At 46.2% G+C, this 22,816-nt stretch overlaps 1 protein-coding gene across 1 annotated transcript in view; it reads right to left on the bottom strand.

The window, feature by feature from the left end:
* The window catches only part of COX10 (cytochrome c oxidase assembly factor heme A:farnesyltransferase COX10), an 81,906-nt gene that overhangs the window by 26,837 nt on the left and 32,253 nt on the right, over positions 1–22,816 (bottom strand). The window contains exon 5 of the mRNA XM_075579679.1: positions 2,724–2,794. Coding sequence (XP_075435794.1) covers positions 2,724–2,794 — 71 coding nt within the window. The remainder of the gene's footprint in view (positions 1–2,723; positions 2,795–22,816) is intronic.

Genomic DNA, 22,816 nt, shown 5'->3' with positions numbered 1-22,816 from the left:
GGACGCATCATTTTGTTATAAATTAACCTCGACACTAATTACGGAAACGCAATGGTTACAAACCTCCGTGTAATCGTTTGCTGCCGATGTGCAGAACAATTACAAATATGGGTTTCTGCTTAATATTGAACGTCGTATTCTTACCAAGTTGAAACCACAATAATTACCTAAAAATTAACCACTTTAAGGGCATCCCCGGTTAAATATTATTAGTATTATTGTTTATCTGTAAAGTGCGGTTCAATGGGGGAACAGAGCAAAGTATATTATTACATAGGCAGAATGACATGCCAACTATGAACAGACCAGCACAAACAGATACAAGAGGTAATACGGGCCCTGATCCCAAGAGCTTACACTCCTTAGAGTGAATAAGGGGCAACGCTGAAACATAAGGCACCATGTCTGCTCAGTGTGGGACGGAGTATACATCAGGATGGAGTATGGTCCAGCCTGACAGCTGGATCTATTACAGTTTGTGGGGGTGGATGTTAGGGGGTGTTAGATAGCTTGGAGTTAGGTTGAGGCATATTTTTGCTATGAGGAGCTGGGGGGGGAGGGGGGGTGCAACTTTCGTCAAAATTGAAAATAAGATTCTGAAAACCTATAGCTTTAGCATTTAGATTTCCTGACACACACACACACACACACACACACACACACACACACACACACACACACACACACACACACACACACACACACACACACACACACACACACACACACACACACACACCAATGGGAGCCAATATTTTTAGATCCTCGTTTCGCTGGTTACAGACGATGGGGCCACATTTACTAAGGCGCGCTATGTCTTCCGAGTCCTGCGCCATCAGACGCCACACAGACCATTCACGTAAATGAACCATGCGGTACAGCACCGCTCCGAGAATTATATACAAAATGCGGTGACCCGGCGCTCCAGGCAACAACAATACCCCAGTCCAATGATCAGTCCATATGGATGAGGAAAAGTTCTTTACAATGTTCCAGCTGATGGAGAGATGATGATCCAATTTCTGGCTGTTAGTTCTGGACTCCTCCTAGTGCATATAAGACAACAGAGAAAGGCCATTGAGCAGCCACAAGAACCAATAAATGACTCCACAACAGAATAAAAGTAATGAACTTACAAACATTCTGTGTCGTTGTTCCTTTGAGACAATCTGTGCTTTAAACCTCTTCTTTTTCAGATATCACGAACCCCTCGTCTTGTCTGTCATTCATCCAAGTTTCTTATCTGTTCACAGCATTACCACTTAGACATGGTTCCCATGTGTTCCCAGAAAGGAGATGACATAAAAGATGATGGTGCAGATTGATAAAAATTTATTACAATAAAAATAAAAACAGCCAAAGGCTTACTCACATAAACCAGGCTGTATTAAAACAGCTGACAACGTGCCGTCCGCAGCTTGATACAATCAGGTATGGCTGGCTTCCGGGATGATGGCGCTCTTATTCTCAGCAAACCCTGAAGTGGCGTCTGACTCTACGCAGTTACCCTACGAGGCCCACCTCTTCTATTGCAGTTTGCTATCTCTAACTCAGCTTGTGGTGGCCTGCACTACACACTGTGCTCTGCTCTCCCCTCTGAGCGACTGCCGTCAACCCGCGCGCAGCTCAGTGACGTCACACTACGGTTTCTCTCCTGGTCTCTCTGCTCCTGACGGACGTGTCAGTTCTAACGCCTCCCTCTCCAGACGCGTTTCGTGACTCGATATGGTCACTTCATCAGTGGTAACGTCACTGAGCTGCGCACGGGTTGACCATGTCTAAGTGGTAATGCTGTGAGCAGATAGGAAACTTGGATGAATGACAGACAAGACGAGGGGTTCGTGATATCTGAAAAAGAAGAGGTTTAAAGCACAGATTGTCTCAAAGGAACAACGACACAGAATGTTTGTAAGTTCATTACTTTTATTCTGTTGTGGAGTCATTTATTGGTTCTTGTGGCTGCGCAATGGCCTTTCTCTGTTGTCTTATATGCACTAGGAGGAGTCCAGAACTAACAGCCAGAAATTGGATCATCATCTCTCCATCAGCTGGAACATTGTAAAGAACTTTTCCTCATCCATATGGACTGATCATTGGACTGGGGTATTGTTGTTGCCTGGAGCGCCGGGTCACTGCATTTTGTATATAATTCTCTGTAAATGAGTTTGTGAGAAATGTGTTAGGCAGAGACCCTTTTGGCAGCTGTCACTTAGCAGTAAGCATAATATTCACCTATTGTATTTACCCATATTTTTTGCACTGAGCTATAGGGTTTACTATTATTATTTTCAACCGCTCAGCGAATATTTCCCTCCATACCTTCCATCTCCATGGTTGGGAGAATCATTCCCCGTATTAGTACAACAAACCCCCTGCTCCTTCTCTACCTAAAGACAATGAAGAGAGACTGGAGTGCCTGGACCGGATCGGCGCTGGATTGGGATTTACAAGTGGCCATTTCCGTAACGCACAAACCATCAAACACCGAGAGGCAGTTACCAGTGTTTGCTTTCCCCTCTACTAGCAGAAAGGAAACCTTTTAATGGGAATCAAAGGCCCTCTTGTGTTGTACATCCCTGTGTGTCTGCGAGGTGTAGGGCCACCCCATACAGTGCGCATGAAAGGGCCTCTCTCTGTGACATGGGACCATGTCTGCTCATCACAACAGAATCCAAGACAAAAGGTGGCTCCTCTTGTTACACGAGCAGGTGCAGCTCCCTTACCTGATCTGTCCTCGTACCAGGGGCCTGTTCTTTGTCCTGTTCATGTTGGAATCGAACGGCACCTCGAAGAACTGCAAGGGGGACAGAAGAGGGGGGAAGAGCATGAACATCAGGAGAACACAGGGCCTCTGTCTGAAAGCGATATGTTGCAGGCCTCACCAGCTGCCAAGAGGTTAACGTCACGGATATTTCTACCCCTGGAGTGCCCCCCCCCCCCGTCAGGTTGCGGAAATGTCACGTGGGGGAGACGCCTGGTGACCCGCTGTGGGGTCTCCCAGCCAATGAGATTGCAGCTGCGGATGTCAGAGAGATGCAGCCGCAGTTGGACAAGGAGGGGGAGAGGAGAGCTTCCCCTGCCCCAGTCAGGCACACTGGCAGCGAAAACAGGAGTGGTCTGAATGTCAAAGCCAGATTCAAATCCGGAAATGGTTCGTTGCCGTCAGGGGGTTTAAAGAGCTCGCACCCCCCCCGGGCCATGTGACTGCCACATTATGTTGCTGCCTTCGTACCCAAAAACAACTCTCTTATTTTAACTTGTTGGAAATAGCGCGATTGCCGTCCTCTCGGTAGTAAGAGGAGAGGTCAATGTGTAATGGCCAGTTCATTTACAGCACAAGTGGTCAGCGCCAGTCCTCCAGGTCATCACGTTTTCAGGATATCCCTGCTTCAGCACAGGTGGTGCAGTCATTCTGACTGAGCCACTGATTGAGCCACCTATGCTGGATATCCTTAAAACCTGACCTGTTGGTGGCCCTTGAGGACGGGAGTTGGCCACCTCTGGTTTATGGGATGAAATTAAATAACAGAGTAAACGTGACCTCCCCTTTAACTTTGTAGCGTGGAAAGGGTTAAAAGGCCAGGGTGACCTTGTGGCCCGGAGATAATATAAATGGGGCTGGGCGTCCCGGCAGCGTTTCCACGCCATGTCCGCTCGCACCTTTGAAGCTATTTGCTTAGCAAAGCGTAACGTACGCAGGTAATTACTGCACAATGGGAAACCAGGAGCAGCAGCTTCCAAAGCTTCAACCGCGTCCAGCACATCCCCAGTGTGTCACCGCGCCTATCCCAGCGCCGACGCGCATCCGTCGCCTCCTAAAGAGGCTCCTTAATCCTACACGCTGCGCGCGGGTGAACCTGTGAGAGATGAAAAGGCCGAGACGCACAGCAACGCAAACACACACCGGCCATGCGTGGGATGTGGTGAAACTTGATCAAGAGAGGTCGAAGGGCACGTTGTGTCTGATCTCGTGCCATGATTAAGAAGACGAATTCAAGACAGCAGGAGTAACAGGCACAGGTAACAAGACAGCAGGAGTAACAGGTACCAAGACAGCAGGAGTAACAGGTAACAAGACAGCAGGAGTAACAGGTACCAAGACAGCAGGAGTAACAGGTACCAAGACAGCAGGAGTAACAGGTAACAAGACAGCAGGAGTAACAGGTACCAAGACAGCAGGAGTAACAGGTAACAAGACAGCAGGCGTAACAGGTAACAAGACAGCAGGCGTAACAGGTAACAAGACAGCAGGAGTAACAGGCACAGGTAACAAGACAGCAGGAGTAACAGGTAACAAGACAGCAGGAGTAACAGGTAACAAGACAGCAGGAGTAACAGGTAACAAGACAGCAGGAGTAACAGGTAACAAGACAGCAGGAGTAACAGGTAACAAGACAGCAGGAGTAACAGGTAACAAGACAGCAGGAGTAACAGGTAACAAGACAGCAGGAGTAACAGGTAACAAGACAGCAGGAGTAACAGGTAACAAGACAGCAGGAGTAACAGGTAACAAGACAGCAGGAGTAACAGGTAACAAGACAGCAGGAGTAATAGGTAACAAGACAGCAGGAGCAACCAGTAACAAGACAGCAGGAGTAATAGGCACAGGTAACAAGACAAGCAGGAGTAACAGGAGCATGTAACAAGACAGCAGGAGTAACAGGCACAGGTAACAAGACAGCAGGAGTAACAGGCGCAGGTAACAAGACAGCAGGAGTAACAGGCACAGGTAACAAGACAGCAGGAGTAACAGGCGCAGGTATCAAGACAGCAGGAGTAACAGGAGCATGTAACAAGACAGCAGGAGTAACAGGCACAGGTAACAAGACAGCAGGAGTAACAGGAGCATGTAACAAGACAGCAGGAGTAACAGGCACAGGTAACAAGACAGCATGAGTAACAGGCACAGGTAACAAGACAGCAGGAGTAACAGGAGCATGTAACAAGACAGCAGAAGTAACAGGCACAGGTAACAAGACAGCAGGAGTAACAGGAGCATGTAACAAGACAGCAGGAGTAACAGCTGCGCAGGTAACAAGACAAGCAGGGTAACAGGCGCAGGTAACAAGACAGCAGGAGTAACAGGCACAGGTAACAAGACAAGCAGGGTAACAGGCGCAGATACGACTCCCTCCCTTGCGCCGGCCGAATCTGCCCCTCATTGTGCTGGGCAGATTACAGGTGTAGATATGCCGGTGTGAAGACACCCGTTTATTTACCCTCATGCCCCTATAATAACTGCACGCTCCCACGGTACACGGGCCACTCTCAGTACCAGCGTCGTAACACAAATAATAATATATCTGCCGGGATTAGCAACTCGTGCGCCATGAAAGCGTTCGGAGCAAGACGATTAGCAGGGACACTAATTACATGGCAAACACTACCTACCACATCAAAGCCGGGGCGTGTCAGGATAAAGCCTGTCTCATGGTAATGGTGGCTACAGAGTCTGTGGCGTCTCTGGATGTGCGCGACCGCAGTAGCTGAAGGGGGGGGGGGCGGAGAGTCAGGAGACTCTGGTTCTGATGGAATAAGAACGTCCAACACCAAGTCCAACAGTGCCAGCCAAAGGGGCCGTAGACCCGCCTCCTTCCAAGCACATGGAGCGCTGAGAGGAAGATGTACAGACGGATAGCCATTCGGAAGCAAGCCGTCACTTGGGAAGGCGTACGAGTGGCTGGTGACCTCACAGCCTTTGAAGTGGGTGAATCCCAGTGTTCGCCCCATTGTGACACGGTTTCGTTGCCCCAGGCATTAAAACGAAATTCTGCGCTCTAGAGGAGGGGTTCAAAACGCCAGCCCTCAAGAACCCCAAGACTGTAACAGGGGATCATAACCTTATTTTGTTTCTCATACCTACTGCCATCTAGTCCAGCGGTGCTCAACTCCTGTCCTCACGCCGCCCCCCCTCCCCCAACAGGTCACGCCCCCCCTCCCCCAACAGGTCACGCGCCCCCCCTCCCCCAACAAGTCACGCGCCCCCTCCCCCAACAGGTCACGTGCCCCCCCCCCTCCCCCAACAGGTCAGGTATTCAGAATATCCCAGCTCCAGCACAGGTGACTCAATCAGAGGCTCACCTATGCTGAAGCAGGGATTGATTGACCCACCTGTGCTGAAGCAGGGACTCCTTGAGCCACCTGTAAATGGGTGTACAGAGATTTCCAAACCTCACAAGTCTCTCTCTAAGTGTGTGCTGTAAACGTGGTACCGCCTGTACCCAATTTTCAAACTCTATCTGTCCATGAAATGTCTGTGAATTCACTGTATAACCTCTGTTCTTTTAATGTAACCATGTGTATTGTTATAACGCTGTGCCCAGGACATATCTGAAAACAAGAGGGAACTCTCAATGTATTACTTCCTGGTAAAATCTATATATATCCGTGGGTATAACTGGGTGTCGCGAGATTCTGCGACTTTATATATATATATATATATATATATATATATATATATATATATATATATATATATATATATAAAGTCGCAGAATCTCGCGACACCCAGTTATACCCACGGAAAGCTCTGGTTGGCCAACAAGAACCTGTCTGCTGGGAGGATAACAAAAAGCACAGACAGTATATAGGTATTTGCTGCTCCTTCCTGACGGAATCGTGTTTATTCGGAATAAGCACATATTGAATTTACCCGGCCGGGGGGTGCAGACCGTGCGCGGGAGCAAACCATGGATTCATACTTTTAATAAGCTTCCTATTAGCGTGGAACAGGCCTAATTAACCTCCCTAATGTGACACTTCCAGCTTCAAACAACAGGAAGATGAAACAGAGTGATGCTAGAGAGCCGTAAGCCCATATTCCCTAAGCAGTGCTACATCATGAGATGCAGCGCGCGCACACACTCACACACACACACGTGATTGAAGCGTGATCCCCCCCCCCCGTTATTTTATATAAAAACAGGGATCCGTCCATATATATTATATATATACACACACACACACACACACACACACACACACACACACACACACACACACACACACACACACACACACACACACACACACACACACACACACACACACACACACACACACACACACACACACAATGAAGATGTCCATCATCTCACTTCAGCCCCCTTCATGTCTGGAGGTGATGGCTTGGAGGGGTGAGAGGTTAGGGAAGGGTCTACTCCAAGTGTTTGTTTATGAATGTTATAAACAGGGTGCTCAAAGCGTGGAATGTGCTTCTCTGGACACTCACAGGCTGTCAATTGTACGAGCTGCCCAGATCAATACTTCCAAAACAGAGATATGAGCGACACGGGAAACAGAGTTCAAAGGGAATTCCTTCCTTTGTGTTTTCACTCTATAGTATACCATTTCTAAAGAGGAAAGCCAAGCCGCTTTAAAAAAGGAATAATCTTTTTGTTTTAATATATGCAGCCTGTGATTGCCTTTACTGAAAACCGATTATCTAAACGGCTGATCAATATCCTGTGATCGATCAGCAATGCCCATGCTTCCCAGGGTTCACAAAATGGCTGCCTTTCCGTTTCAAATAATCTCTTCAGTCAGTGTAACTCACTAGCTATAATGTATCCTGATATTACTACGGTAACTTTATCTATTGTTACAGTTTGCAGCTCAAGCTGCTGGGAACATTGGCAACACATTATCACAAACAGGAAAGTGTTACAAAGATCTTGCACTGCTGGGGAGGTGGCTAAAGCCTGCTACAGAAAGCAAAGAACAGCAGGTTTTTAAGAGTACTTCAATGTTACGTCAGTTCCCCCGTTTTCTTACCCGCCGCTACGTTGGACTACCATGTACAAGCACACAAATCTATCCGAAACTGAACGAGTAAAAACGAATACATTAATGAATATATATGGATACACAGTGGAAGACGACCTGCTCATCATCACACTGACCTTGCTCTTGCATGTTATATGGTAAAACTATTATACTGCAACGTTTTGGGAACCATGTATCCCAGAAATACACACCTGCTCTCACCCACGCCTCCCTGCCATCTCTTCCCCTGTAAAGTGTGTTAACCCTCTCATTTTAATACTGACCAACCTTAAAACCCGCCCCACAAATCAAGCATCCCAACAGTCTGCACTGATGGTTACTGTCCCACACCCACATTCACTCCTACCACCCATTGTGGCCAAGCACTGCCATCTACAGCACTTATTCCCTCACCTGCAGTCTCTGCAAGTTCCCCATCAAACCTGTTAGATTGTAAGCTCTTCGGGGCAGGGATTTCCTTTCCTATTGTCTGATTTTGCTGCGCTTTTTGTATTATTATAATTCCCTGTACTGTATTCTTTGTGAAGCGCTGAGTACACTTTTGGCGCTATATAAATAAAGACATACAACATAATGTTGGCAGACCCCATAACGAAAGCTGATTAATACATAGGAGTCCAATCAAATTTGAATGCAGTTGACCCTTATTGATTAGGACACAATTATGGCATAACGACTCCGGTACAACGGTTATTGGACATGGCCATAAAAAGCTTTTTCATTTGTACTAGAGTCCTGAAACCGGCCAGTGAAACCCAAGCTGGGATCTCCCATGTTTGGGATCAGCGCCACACAAGTTATTTTTAAGATGAACGTACTGTGGGTAACACAGCTTGTGCTTTATAAATCATTTCCCCTCTTCCCGGAGATGTGATTGCACCTGGGAAACTCCGCACAGGGGGCCGAGGGAGGTCAAAGGGCAGGCGCAAAGTCCTAATATCTTACAAAGTGACCTGTCACCAGAGGGACACGAAATGCTTCCAGTCTCAGTTTTCTCTGGGCTTTGGCTGCGGAGAACCCCTTACCTGCTGTGAGGGCTCTGCGGGATGTGACACTTTACCTCCCCATGGAACCTGTGTCAATAGCACTTAAGAGGATCAGACAGAAGCGTTAAGAGAACAAAGTGCCCTCTCTCGCCCACACTTACAGTCGCTTGCAACTCCTATTAGGTGGGCCAATTGTGAATTACCGCCTGGTAGAGTAACAAACTGCTCTTTCCAATCGCTGTCAGTCATGCAAGATAACCACTTTTATCACACTGTGTGCAATCACTTCTGGTCTTTATATACAATGTTTTACATTTTACTCACTCAGACTTCACCCTTTTGCCGGCAACGCATGGAACGTGAAGGGATCCATTATGGGGGCTCAACTCCAGTCCTCAAGCCCCCTTTAACAAGGTCAGGTTTTCAGGATATCCCTGCTTCAGCACAGGTGGCTCAATCAGAAGCTCAGTCGAAGACTGAGCTTCTGATTGAGCCACCTGTGCTGAAGCTAGGATATCCTGAAAACCTGACCTGTTGAGGGGGCTTGAGCACTGGAGTTGAGCACCCCTTTAGCGGCGGCTTCCAGCGATGGGGGTGCATCACGGCAAAGTGGGTTTGGTCGCGGCGCAATGGCCACGATCAAATGTGCTAGACTGCTCAATAGTGCGTCAGTAAGTTATCAGTACAATGTGTTAGTACTGTTCCTATTGGGTGACATTACCAAAGCACACGGAACCGGGTTCCCTGCCCACCTACCCCTCGATGACCTGCAAATGGCAAGGTACGGAAGACATGACAAGTCACGGACTCTTCCTGCAATGGAAATGAAAGAGAGGAGCGGGAGGACTTCGGCTTGGAGAACAAGGTCAAATAATAAGGCGATTAGAAGTGAGGACTGGCTTTAATTTGGGGGTTATCCTGGCGCGGTGGGCAAACGTATCATACTCTAGCCCCCAATACGTACACCAAACCCCAATTTAAATGGAAAATTAGTAGTGGAGGACGTGCAGGCTTTTATGCCGCGTGAAACAAGCTATACGAAACGGTTAATAATAATGAAATGTTGGCCTTTAGTGAATCGGGCCGGGTGTTGTTGGCTCATAACGACAAAGGAATACACCAACATCTTGCAGCGATATAGGATATCCTCGGAGAGACGTTACAATGAGAAGCCATGTGTGTTGGGGTTGGATTACCCACACTGAGCACCTGTTGGTTTGCAGATCACCATGTTCATCATTCCTATGATGTGGCCCAAACTTCCAGCCGGTATAAAAATAGCCCGTATACACACAGGAACACATGTGCATTCTGTATTTCTGCATGACTTCCATTGTTGCTTAATTGCAGATGGGCTCATTGGCTTTGCATTCCTGGTGCTCCCGGAGTAGGCTGTGCTGGCGGTGAAAATCTGGGGGCGGGTGCCAACGTTCCCAATGGGGGGGTGCATGCGGCGTTGTGCACTGGTTTCCAGAGAGCTGAATTAGGCTGTGCAATGCGTTTATTTTAATACATGCAATATTTACAGTCATTTGACCAACATGTGCTTCATTGTTGTGTCGGGAGAAAGAGGGAGCTATGTTAATATTAAAGGATAAAATTTCACCGAGGCCAAAGCGAAAAGAAAAATTCAGATAAGTATCCATATTAGCAGCCAAAGGATGACATGAGCCATGGGCAGCAGGAATGCAAGAAGCACCCAGGCTGTCCAACGAGATCATCCGAAGATTATGGTTTGACGCAGTTCTGCAGGGCGAGGGCCAAAAATGCTTTGCGTTGGATCAGGTGCTGATCATAATGCGATACAGCTCTAATTTTAACCTGCCTTCTGCTGGTTGTCAGCAGCTCGGAGAAGATGTGCCACACACATTGTAGCACCACTGACAGATGCATCAAAGTTGATGGCACAAAAGATGTCATTGGGGGATGATGTTGCGGCTTCCTATTGGATGACCGTTTAAATGTCCAGGAAGTAACACCAGCAACTAAACCCGTAGGGGTCTCAGGAACCTGCTTAGCTTAGATGCTATCGAAAGAATGTTAAATGTTTTTTTTTTTTTCAAGAGAATTCTACAATAATCAGTCAGATTCCAAAATGTGTTCCCACAGCTGAATAACTGCTAATGTTTTGCTTGGCTATGCTCTCTGTCCATGAGGTATCGACCCATTGAAAGTTCTTCTTCTGTAGCACTTGGCTTTTACAGCTGTTACCCAATGACCACGTAGTGTCTATGGTGTGACCCAATCCCACTGACCGCTAAGGTGAGCCCACCTGCCGGTGGGTGAGTCAGGGCCTGACTTACACAAACAGAGGAGACTGGATCAGTTCTTGGCAGCTCACACAGCAGGAGTGAGAACAGAGGGACCACATGGAGGAGCCAAGGTTGCTGAAAGACCTGACGTTGTTGATCTCGGAGCATGCAGAAGGCCGGCCAAGCCTCACTGGAAAAATGACATGGAATTTCCAAGTGTAGAAATAGCCAAAATGCCTTACATGCTTCTGAACTCACTAGTGTCCCACAAACAAACCCTGCCTCTCACCGTTTCTAAAGCTCATTTGTTACCCATGCTGGATTCGTCCCCGTGGCTCTCTCTTTAGTCCAATGATGCATGAAGGAAGATGGTGCAGTTTAAAGGAAACATAAGGTGCTGGGATGTTCTAGTTTGGATGTTACTCATTAGGCAGGGGGTGGTCTCTAACCAAAATATGTCAATGTCCAAGATCAACAGTTTCCCAGTAAAGTCTATAGACGGACCCTTTAACATAACACTTTAGTACGTATAACAGAGCATAAAAATAAGAGAAAACCTAAAGAACTTGAAATCTTTCTTCCAGGTCTTCAAACGGTTCATCACTTTGACGAGACAACTCACGGGCTACAACTTTCATGCACAATAATGTGCACGCTGCAAACTGACCAGGGATTCTGCAGTAAATGCCTTGTTTAATGTGAATCGGAGAAAATGTAACCTTACGTATACTGAAAGTCCCGCCGCACCTCAGTGCTGCAGGGCTTCCCGGCATCGTGACCACGTGTGAGCCATCACATGGTCACAATGCGACCCCTGAAATGAACAAAAGAGGGTCCTTCCCCTTCCGTTCAGATCCTGCTCACCACTCCCGGAGAGCGGTACATGATAGCTTCTGGAAAAGCCAGCAACAAAATAATGACATGATGTGGTGGTCCCCAGCGTGCCAATGGGTGCTCAGGGGGCACCCTGAACTTTAGATATTTTTCTAGGAGCCGCTTCATTTACTTAAAGGTGTAATCCCATATAAATCGGACAGTTGAATTTCTTAAGGGCCTCTGAATGGTGAACAAGTGGTCAATCAAAGTGCTTTATTTAGCCCTTAACCCCCCCCCCTCCTATCACAGAACCAATAAAGATAAGGGGAGGTTGGAAGGGGGTCTCGGGCTGCACAAGGATTTACTCAGCACATCACGCAGAAGGGAGCAGCCAGAGGAAATCAAACCCCTCCCGGGTAAATGTAAAAATAATGCTAGGGGTCAGATTTGGGTAAAATAGATGAGACCCCATAAATATGTCACTGGAATTAGCTCACTTTGGCCCTAGGACGGATTATCCCTTTAAAAGTGCGGCGAATTAACGACATATCTAGAGAACGCAAGATGAGTATACTTCTAGCTACGCGCCATACTAACCAAGCCAAGGTGCGGCGTTTACATCGCTACGAATAACCCGTGGAACGACCATTTTTACGTTAAACAAGGCAGATGGATCAAGAAATCAAACCACCCCCCTTTCCCCCCCCCCCAGTTGAGTGGAGTTAATTTGCAACCCAGATGTGGTTCCGCCGTTCCACGTCGTAAAAATGTTAGGATCCCGGGAACTTGGTAAGAAAGCTGCAAGGCCCAGGGAGGGAAGGGGGGAAAATGCGTTTGCCACCACATGTATCGGAGAGGGGGGGGGGGGGTGGTCGTGAAAAGGGGGTTATTGCAGGCACAGAAGCCTCCAATGTGTTGTAAACGTCTTGGCTCCAAAGATCAGGTGAAGGAGAACTGAAAACCGTTAAAAACGGAGCCGCACCTGCATTTAGCTGCTTTAACCATGTATACGCCGCACATCATTTTAACTTTTCAATGACATAGGGGTTTGTAAGGCAAAGGGTTAAAGCAAAAAAATGCACCCTTTTTCTTTTAACCCAAAGTCACTCTAGCCCAGGAGTGGCCAATTCCAGTCGTCAAGGGCCCCCGACAGGTCAGAATGTCAGGATATCCCTGCTTCAGCACGGGTGGCTCAATCAGTCCCTGCTTCAACACCGGCAGGCTAAATAAGTCCCTGCATCAGCACAGGTGGCTCAATCAGACCCTGCGTCAGCACAGGTGGCTCAATCAGACACTGCTTCAGCACAGGTGGCTCAAAGGCCCAGTCTTTGATGGAACCTCTGATTGAGTCACCTGTGCTGAAGCTGGGATATCCTGAAAACATGACCTGTTGATTTTTTTTTATACTACAAATAGATATCAAATGATTCGTCCCCCTCTCCTACCCCCCCCCCCCCCAGTGGGCCCCGGATTTCTGTGACCGCCTGTAAGGGTGGGTAACAGATTATGGGGCAGGCGCAGTGGTATTACTGGGACAACCTCCCCTATTCTATTTAAAATGACAAAAGGAGACCCCCTCCCCCGGCTGAAAGACGACACCGCGGTTACAGATGCAAATCGCGGTTACAGATGCAAACCCTTTAATCTCCTGAAATATTGCAAGCAGCGGATCATTTCACTGGTCATGGGGTAAACCTTCGGGGCCACTTTAAAGGACTCTTTTCTTCTTCTTCCGAATTGCTTTTTTCAAGCCTATCACATTTCGGTGTCAGTAACAAGTCAGCTGTAGCTGGGAGATGGTAACAATATCCACCTTCCACGGCGTCGCTTCTGATTAATTAGCACCTTTTGCAGAGCGCACAACCTGTTCTGAGCTCGCTCATTTCAGCAGGCCTCTCACCTAGTGCAGGGGGCGGACAACTCCAGTCCTCAAGGGCACCAACAGGTTAGGTTTTAAGGATATCCCTGCTTCAGCACAGGTGCAGTCAACGGCTGAGCCACGGATTGAGCCACCTGTGCTGAAGCAGGGAAATCCCTAAAAACGTGACCTGTTGGTGGCCCTTGAGGACTGTAGTTGGACACCCCTGACCCAGAGTAACCCACCGAAAAGAAATGCCGGGGAACAACCCCAGGGATAAAACATGTAGGAGGTGAAAGTGCTGCTTGTAATTCATGTAACTGTCTGTCAATGTGATGTTAAAAAGTTTCCAGTGTGTGCAGCATAGCAACTCCGCAGTATGTTCGGGTCGGCCCAACCGGAAGGTTCATAGTGTAATCCTGATCAAATAGGTATGGAAGAAGTATGCAGTACATGGGAGCGAGGTACTGATCCAGGAGCCCAAAGTGTATTCCATAGAGGCCCATTCAATATGAGGCATTACTGACACTGTGTGCAAAAGGCTGTCACTTTAACCCTTACTATGGGTAACAAGCTAAGTACCTCCCCAGCGTAGGTGTGAGAGGTACCAAGGGATGAAGTCTAGATAGATATTGCTTGTCACGAGCTTCTGTCCGGTAACCAGTATGTCAGTGTCAGTGAGGCATTATTAACGGATTTACAATAAAGGACCCTTTTGTTCATAACACAAAGACCTGAGAGACGGCGCTCTGCCTATGTATATAGTGGAACTAACGCGACCTCCTTTAAAGCCGGGTAACATATAGGGTTACATATAGATAAAACCCTTAAGTGGTGATCCCCAAAGCCTTCCATGAAATCTGCATTTTCCATCTCCACTAAAAGGTGGATTTACATATAGCTCCGGGGTATGTATATATATGTTATAACCCGGGGTATGTATATATATGTTATAACCCGGGGTATGTATATATGTTATAACCCGGGGTAAGAGCTGATACAATAGCATCAATATGGGCCAGTTATTACAGGGACAGTCCCTCCTAGGACCTAGGTGACCTTATCATAGTGACATGCGAAAGGGGTCTCACCTGGGTAATTGATACCTTTAATATCCAAATTTGACACCTATCAGTATTTATGTATTTTTTGTGTGATTTCCTCTGGCTGCTCCCTTTTGTGTGATGTCACCGTGTGATCTGCAAGCGCTTGTACAACCACAGTTCCCGCTCCCCGCTCCCCACCTCCCCTTATCTTTATCGGCTCTCTGATATGGACAAAGTGGTATAAGGGGGAAGAAAACACTCGACTGACAAACGCACCCCCATTCAGAGGCCCCTCAAGAAATTGAACTGGCCGAGTATGTGGGATTGCACCTTTAAATAGTCAAGGAGGGTCGCTACATACTGTGCTTTGGGGGGGAAATAATGGTATAGACACTTGTGAGCTATTGTCACCATTTCCCATCATCCAACTGCAGACATGAGTGCTTGAAAAGGGGTTGTGTAGAGAGAGGTGGGGAAGCTAGGGACGGCAGAATGTCAATCCCAAAACAGATTTCTAGAACATGTGACATCTCACTCCGATACACCAGAGGGGCCAGCCATGCAGAACACTCAATGGATCATTTATTGCAACTCCTGTTACAACACAATATATTCTCTCCATCACTGCGCCCTTCTGTCCCCTTGACACGGACTGTCCCCTTGCTATGTCAATGCCTCTTGTCCTGTCCTTGTTTGATGCAGAAGAGGTCAGGCCAAGAGTCTCCCTAAAGGTCAGCAATTGCTGGCAACGGTGGCTTTCAAATAATGGAGACCACATTTACACCGAGGAAAATAACCCGTGTGTGTGGCCAGCACCCAATGAAAGGTCTGTCTCGGACCCGAAACGTCACACACTCTATAGTGCTACACAAATACATAGAAATGGGTTCAAAAGAACTTTGTAAGTGGAGTTTTACTTTGTATTTGGGGGGAGGAGGGGGAATCCCGTGTTTCATTGTTTAGATTTCAGCTGCTGGAGAAATATTCAATTTGTAGTTATATATTAGTAATACAGGAGGGAGAGGGGAGGAGCGGGTATGATACCTTTGATTGGACCAACAAGTAGTTGACATGTTACAGGCTTTCCAACCTCTCAGGGTCAGGGTGACCCGATGAAGGACCCTGAGAGGTTGGAAAGCTTGTAACATAACTACTTGTTGGTCCAATAAAAAGGTGAGGACCCCCTACTCCCTCCTATGTTACTACGTGGAAGCAAGGACCAACATGGCTCCCCCACCCTTCTTAGCTTGTTATATTTGAAAAATAATTGATATGGCAACTAATGGACATCTTCAAATAACTGCCTGAGTAAAGTTACTTATAAATCACTGCATTTATCTCAAAGGGCTAGTGAACAAAGCGCCTGACCTCCTTAGATATGTTCGGATAATGCTTATTGTAGTGCATCAGGATTCCTGAGCCTAATTGGAAAGGATCTAGCAGGAATGCCGCTCACCTTACGATAAGCGTGTTAACTTCACGGCTAATTGCAGGAAACAAGCTGATAGAATTTAGAAGCCAAAAACGGAGATTTGCGTTGCCCTAATCAATGTGATGCGGAGCCAAATGTTTGCAAAATCTCCCTTGAATGTGGCACGTCTCGAATCAATCATCTGCCTGCTTACACAGATAGCTGCGGAGATTTAAGCTCCCAGAGTAATAGCTGCATTAATCCAACAAAAATAGTGATAAGAAGCTTGATTTAAGAAGAAAATGAAAACCCAGCAGGTTTAACGAGGAGCAGAACAGACGGGTAACAAACGACCGCCGAGCCTTCATTCAATACGCTGTCGATATAGTACTGTTGGTTTAGAGATAACATACTTCTTGCTGATATGGGCACAAATTCCACCTGGGAGATAATGGAATGAATAGGCATGAGCATAGCATCAGAATATAGCATCTGTAGCCTCCTATCAATGGCCGAAAAAAGGAAAACGGCGGCAAGAAAAGCAATTGTCTAGTCGCTAAAGAACGGAAGGTGTAGGAAATTAGTCAGAACGCAACTTCTACCCAGCAGGCATCAAAAGCTTCAATATTTAGGTCTGTACGTCACAAAGTATAAACGCGTATACATTCTTATACACTAAGAAGGTTGGGGAGCCGGGTTGGTCCTTTCTTCCATGTAGTAGCACAGGAGGGAGAGGGAGAAGGGGGGATGATACCTTTTAATGGACCAACAAGTAGTTGATTTGTTACAAGCTTCCCATACTCTCAGGGACCTTCATGAGGTATTATACTGAGAGGTAGAATTGCTAAAACTCTGACTCAGGCCCTCATTCTCTCCCGTCTTGATTACTGTAACCTCCTGCTGTCCGGCCTTCCTGCCTCTCACCTGTCTCCCTACAATCTATCCTAAACGCTGCTGCCAGAATCACCCTACTCTTTCCTAAATCTGTCTCAGCATCTCCCCTGCTGAAATCCCTCTCCTGGCTTCCTATCAAATCCCGCATCTCACACTCCATTCTTCTCCTCACTTTTAAAGCTTTACACTCTTCTGCCCCTCCTTACATCTCTGCCCTAATTTCTCCTATGCACCATCCGACTCTTGCGTTCCGCTTAAGGATGTCCTCCCTCTACCCCCTTGGTATCTAAAGCCCTCTCCCGTCTTAAAACTTTCTCACTGACTCCCCCGCACCTCAGGAATACCCTTCCCCTCAATACCCGACTAGCACCCCCTCTATCCACCTTTAAGACCCACCTTAAAACACACCTGCTTAACGAAGCATACAAGTAGCCCCATGGCTAATACTATACACTTCATACATAAAACTTGGCCCCCTGCAGACGCACTTACCACAACTCCCTCCTACTGTCTCTGTACGTTCTTCCTACCTACCAATTAGATTGAAAGCTCTTCGGGGCAGGGTCTCCTCTTCCTAAATGTTACGTTTATGTCTTAAGCACTTATTCCCATTATGTGTTATTTATATGATTGTCCCGTGTATTACTGCTGTGACGCGCCATGTACATTAATGGCGCTATATAAAGACATACAATACATACATAGAGGATGGAAAGCCTGTAACATGTCAACTACTTGTTGATCCAATAAAAGGCATCATACCCGCTCCTCCCTCTCCCTCCTGTGTTATTACATTCTTGCGCACTTGGATTTTCAGTTGGTATCTAATGTTGGTTAATGATAAACGTCTAATGAACAGAAGAGGGTTGTTGTCCTCTCGGCTGGTTGACACGTGCCTGCCCGGTATAATATGCTCAGGAAAACAGAATGAGGTGAGACCAGACCTACTCACCCTAACAAAATGCCTCAGTAACCCCACATCTCTGCCAATGCCTTCGGAACGCTGCCAGGGAGAGACCCGTAACCATACAGTACTGGAAAACAAATCCAAAAAAAACCTGCGGCAACATCCAAACTGGCGTGCAATTTATTAGTGAAATTATAATTTTTTTTGATTCAAAGTCTTTATTAATAAAGGAGTAATTTGTGGCATCTTTCATAAAAAAAAAAAAAAAAAAAAAAAAATGATTTGCGCCTGTTAACCGCATCAAGGTAAACTCAATCAGGTACCTGCTAAAAATGAGGTTATATTGACGGGGTTAGCAGGCTCAAATTGTTTTTTTTTTTTAAATTAAAGATGCAACCAAATTATTCCTTTCTTAATAAAGACTACGGATCAAAACATTTATAATTTCACTTCTAAATTGCAAATTTGGAAGCAGTATAGGGTTTTTGTATTTGTTTTCTGTACTCTGTCTGGGACATAGCTAAAATATTGGATTTTAAGTACCATTTTATTCATTTTTTTTACGGAGGCGCACATCACGTATAATTCCGTAATGCTGCGCACAGCCGGCGCAGAGAGCTATGAAAGGCTTAATAACAGGATGGACACAAAACAGACCGGATACCAGTTGTTGAGAAATATCAGCTTGCGTCATCCCAGCGATCCACCAGGAATTGGAGAACAGGAACGGTTTGGTCCTGAGAGTACCGGACTGTCCAAGTTTTGGCAAAACACAGAAAGAGGCTTCGTGTCTCTCGTGTTACTGCTGCAAATAAAACAGTCCAGCTACGAGCCTGGTCTGTATCTCATCGGGCTATCTCAGAGACAAGGCTGCTCAAAAGGGTTTGAGGGTGACCTCATTCTCCTCCGAGAACCCAAAAAATGTTCCAGCAGCTCTGGGTCTGTAAAGGGATAACTAGGTCTGTAGTGACCGTGTTCAAAATGAAATCTCAACATCAAATTCTTTCAATAATGTTCAGGATAGCAAAGTACTACGAAACACACACACACACACACACACACACACACACACACACACACACACACACAGCAGAAAAGGTGAATTTAATAGCCCAACGTTTCGGCTCATACATGGACCATAGGCATAGCCATCGGTCACTTGGTATGCAAACCCACTGACATCAACGGGGTTTCTAGGCACACGCTTTAGAAGTCCCGAAATCTTTGAGCGAAAATAATCAACGGAATTCTCCGTTGTTGCTGGTCCACGGTCCACGTTACCCGCCTAGTACAAAAATAATAATGAAACCCCAAGAGGTAAAACCACTTTAAGGCATCGACCACCTGGTCTTTACCTCACTGCCATGTTTAATTTGGTCTTAGGTGGGACTGCTGCCCTACATCTTCCAGCCAATAAAAGGCAGCATTAGCCAATCTAAGCCTTGCAGCTACATCAATGGTGCCCAACTCCTGTTCTCAGCCCGGTATAAAACGCTGACTGCGCCGGGATATCGAGACTCAAGTTACTTTATAATCACGGCGCGTTAAACAAGGCGTTGCAAGTGAAATGTCCGTTCCGTGTAATAAGTGCGCATTCTGGCGAAACGCTCACACAGATATATGTGTATATATATTTAAAAAACAAAACAAAATGAAAACCTTTAGAGAAAAGGCCTGAAGGCAATTAGATTAGACCGAGGACTTGGGGAAAGGGCAGCGCACCCTAGGAGACCTGCTGAGAACGATATGAGGCGACTGCAGGTTTGCTTTACAAATCCAGTGTATTATGTTACACGCGTTCCTGCCTCTGGCAACATAAAGGCACAGAAGTGGCCAACCGTACATTTGTTAACCTCTGACTTTTGCAGGGTCTAAAAATCAACCAACAGCATTGACTGGAGGTGCAGGTCCCACTTCGCACCCTTTGTAAAGATTGCAAACCCCTTAGTTCTTTACAACACTGATTTTTAAAGGGTGTTATTTTGACGTCACTGGACTGCAATGAACCTCATCTGAGGAGCTGAGGATCAGACAGCTTCTCTGCTGTCTCGCTCTCCGAGGTCTGCATGGGAAACAGCTCCGTGCTGCCTGATGGAGATACGCAGTAGAGGTTGCCATGGGAACACACTACCGCAGGCTTCGGGCCTTGTAAGATAAAAAAAAAAACTTAAGAAAATCAGACAGAGCTAGGAAAATAAATGAGACAAAAACGCTTAGTAAGCCGTGTTTCAGAGCATCCCGTGGAGCGCGTTTCCAGTATATGAAAAGTAGCTGGGAAGTCGCACTTTTAAGGTGTTAAAAATCTGGAGGTCTGATGTCCATTTCGACTAAAAGTCGGAACGAAAAGTAATAATAATATATATATTTATATATATAATAATAATATATATATCTAGTGCCTACCTGGTCACATGATCTTCCCCACATAACTTTGCATCTTTGGTCCTCTTCTGCTGCACTGACAATGAATTAAAGAACCCCAGAGCCCACTCTTCAGCGATCAATTACAGGAGAACGGATCGATCGGCAACTTAGCGGATCACGGTCAGTGCGCAGATTGTATTGATGCACATATTGAATGGAATTTTTTTTTAAACGGCAGCTTGAACTGCAGCTTTAAGATATCGATAAGAGCAGAAAATTGTGTGAGAAACCAAAAAAGATTGATATTTTTTTTTTAGATTAGGAGTCAATAGTTTTGGTGAATCTCACAGCTAAGGCCGTAAATCATAAAGCTACCACCATCTCACTGAATGTTGTAGTCTGATTACTCTCCAATAGGCTAAGTAAGGGGTGGCCAACTCCAGTCCTCAAAGGCCACCAGCAGGTCACGTTTTAAGGATATCCCTGCTTCAGCCCAGGTGACTCAATCAGTGGCTCAGTCAACGACTGCCCCACCTGTGCTGAAGCAGGGATATCCTTAAAACGTGACCTGCGGGTGGCCTTTGAGGACTGGAGTTGGCCACCCCATGGCTAAGTGAACAGAGACCTACCTCATCAACTCTAATCTGCTGTCCTGTCCTGACCAATGACCAACAAGTGTAGACAAGAACATGAGATCACCAATGGTATCCAACCCAATGGTATCCAACCAATCGGTAACCAAGCAATCGGTATCCAACCAATCGGTATCCAACCAATCGGTATCCAACCAATCGGTATCCAAGACATTCCCAGTGTAAGTCACATTATTATACAATTTGAGTACCTCACTAATGAAACATTTTGCATTGTATTTCCAATCATTTTAAGCATGTGCACGGTGATTATAGAAATTGTAAACGTGAATGTCATTTTAAATGTAAAATCTGTTATTCATTAGATATTTCATTTTAGCGTCTAACCAGTTTATTAGGAATGTTAATGAATTGAATTATTGCTAAATGTTTCTTTTCACTGGGTCTCTCCCACAAGAAATCTTTGTTGCCATGATTCAATTTCTAAGGTGTAGCATCAGTTTCTCATAAGAAGTAAATTAAAGTTCCTTCAAGGCTGGTTAGCAACGGAAATTAAATACTTAATCCGGGGCTAAATATTACTTGTTCCAAAAACAGTATTTTAATAATGAGTTAAGAAATATAATGGTAAATTCCTGCTTTTCTAGGATATTAAATGGAACGCAGAATCGTTCATCAACAATTCACCCAAATCACATTATAATTGTAATTCTGAATTACCCAAGTTGAGAAACACCCCTCTACATCACATGGGGTTTAACACTTTCACTTAGGGTTGCCAGGTGGATTCTCCAGAAATACTGGACACAAATGGTGAAAGATGCGACGCGCTTGAGACACACATACATACACAATTATATACACACACACACCTCTCCATGCTGTTTCCTCCTCTCCTTGGCCCCAAACTCCTGCCACCTCCTCCTGATTGGCTGCCTTAGCCAGCAGCAGCCAATAAGAATGGAGGAACCTGCCCAGCTCCCTACCAATAGCCCTGCTCAGGGAAATCCCGCGGCCACCCCAAGCAGGTCAGGTCACTATGTCTAGAGAGGTAATACCGGTATACACATACACGTACAGAGAGGTAATACCGGTATACACATACACGTACAGAGAGGTAATACCGGTATACACATACACGTACAGAGAGGTAATACCTGTATACACATACACGCCCAGAGAGATAATACCGGTATACACATACACGCCCAGAGAGGTAATACCGGTATACACATACACGCCCAGAGAGGTAATACCGGTATACACATACACGCCCAGAGAGGTAATACCAGTATACACATACACGTACAGAGAGGTAATACCGGTATACACATACACGTACAGAGAGGTAATACCGGTATACACATACACGTACAGAGAGGTAATACCGGTATACACTTACACGCCCAGAGAGGTAATACCGGTATACACATACACGTACAGAGAGGTAATACCGGTATACACATACCCGCCCAGAGAAGTAATACCGGTATACACATACATGTACAGAGAGGTAATACCGGTATACACATACACGCCCAGAGAGGTAATACCGGTATACACATACACACCCAGAGAGGTAATACCGGTATACACATACACGTCCAGAGAGGTAATACCGGTATACACGTACACGCCCAGAGAGGTAATACCGGTATACACATACACGCCCAGCGAGGTAATACCGGCATACACATACACGCCCAGAGAGGTAATACCGGTATACACATACACGCCCAGAGAGGTAATACCGGTATACACATACACGTACAGAGAGGTAATACCGGTATACACATACACGCCCAGAGAGGTAATACCGGTATACACAAACACGCCCAGAGAGGTAATACCGGTATACACATACACGTACAGAGAGGTAATACCGGTATACACATACACGCCCA

This window comes from Ascaphus truei, chromosome 22 (genome assembly GCF_040206685.1).
Source record: "Ascaphus truei isolate aAscTru1 chromosome 22, aAscTru1.hap1, whole genome shotgun sequence".
NCBI lineage: Eukaryota > Metazoa > Chordata > Amphibia > Anura > Ascaphidae > Ascaphus > Ascaphus truei.
This window is presented reverse-complemented; position numbering and strand designations above follow the sequence as displayed.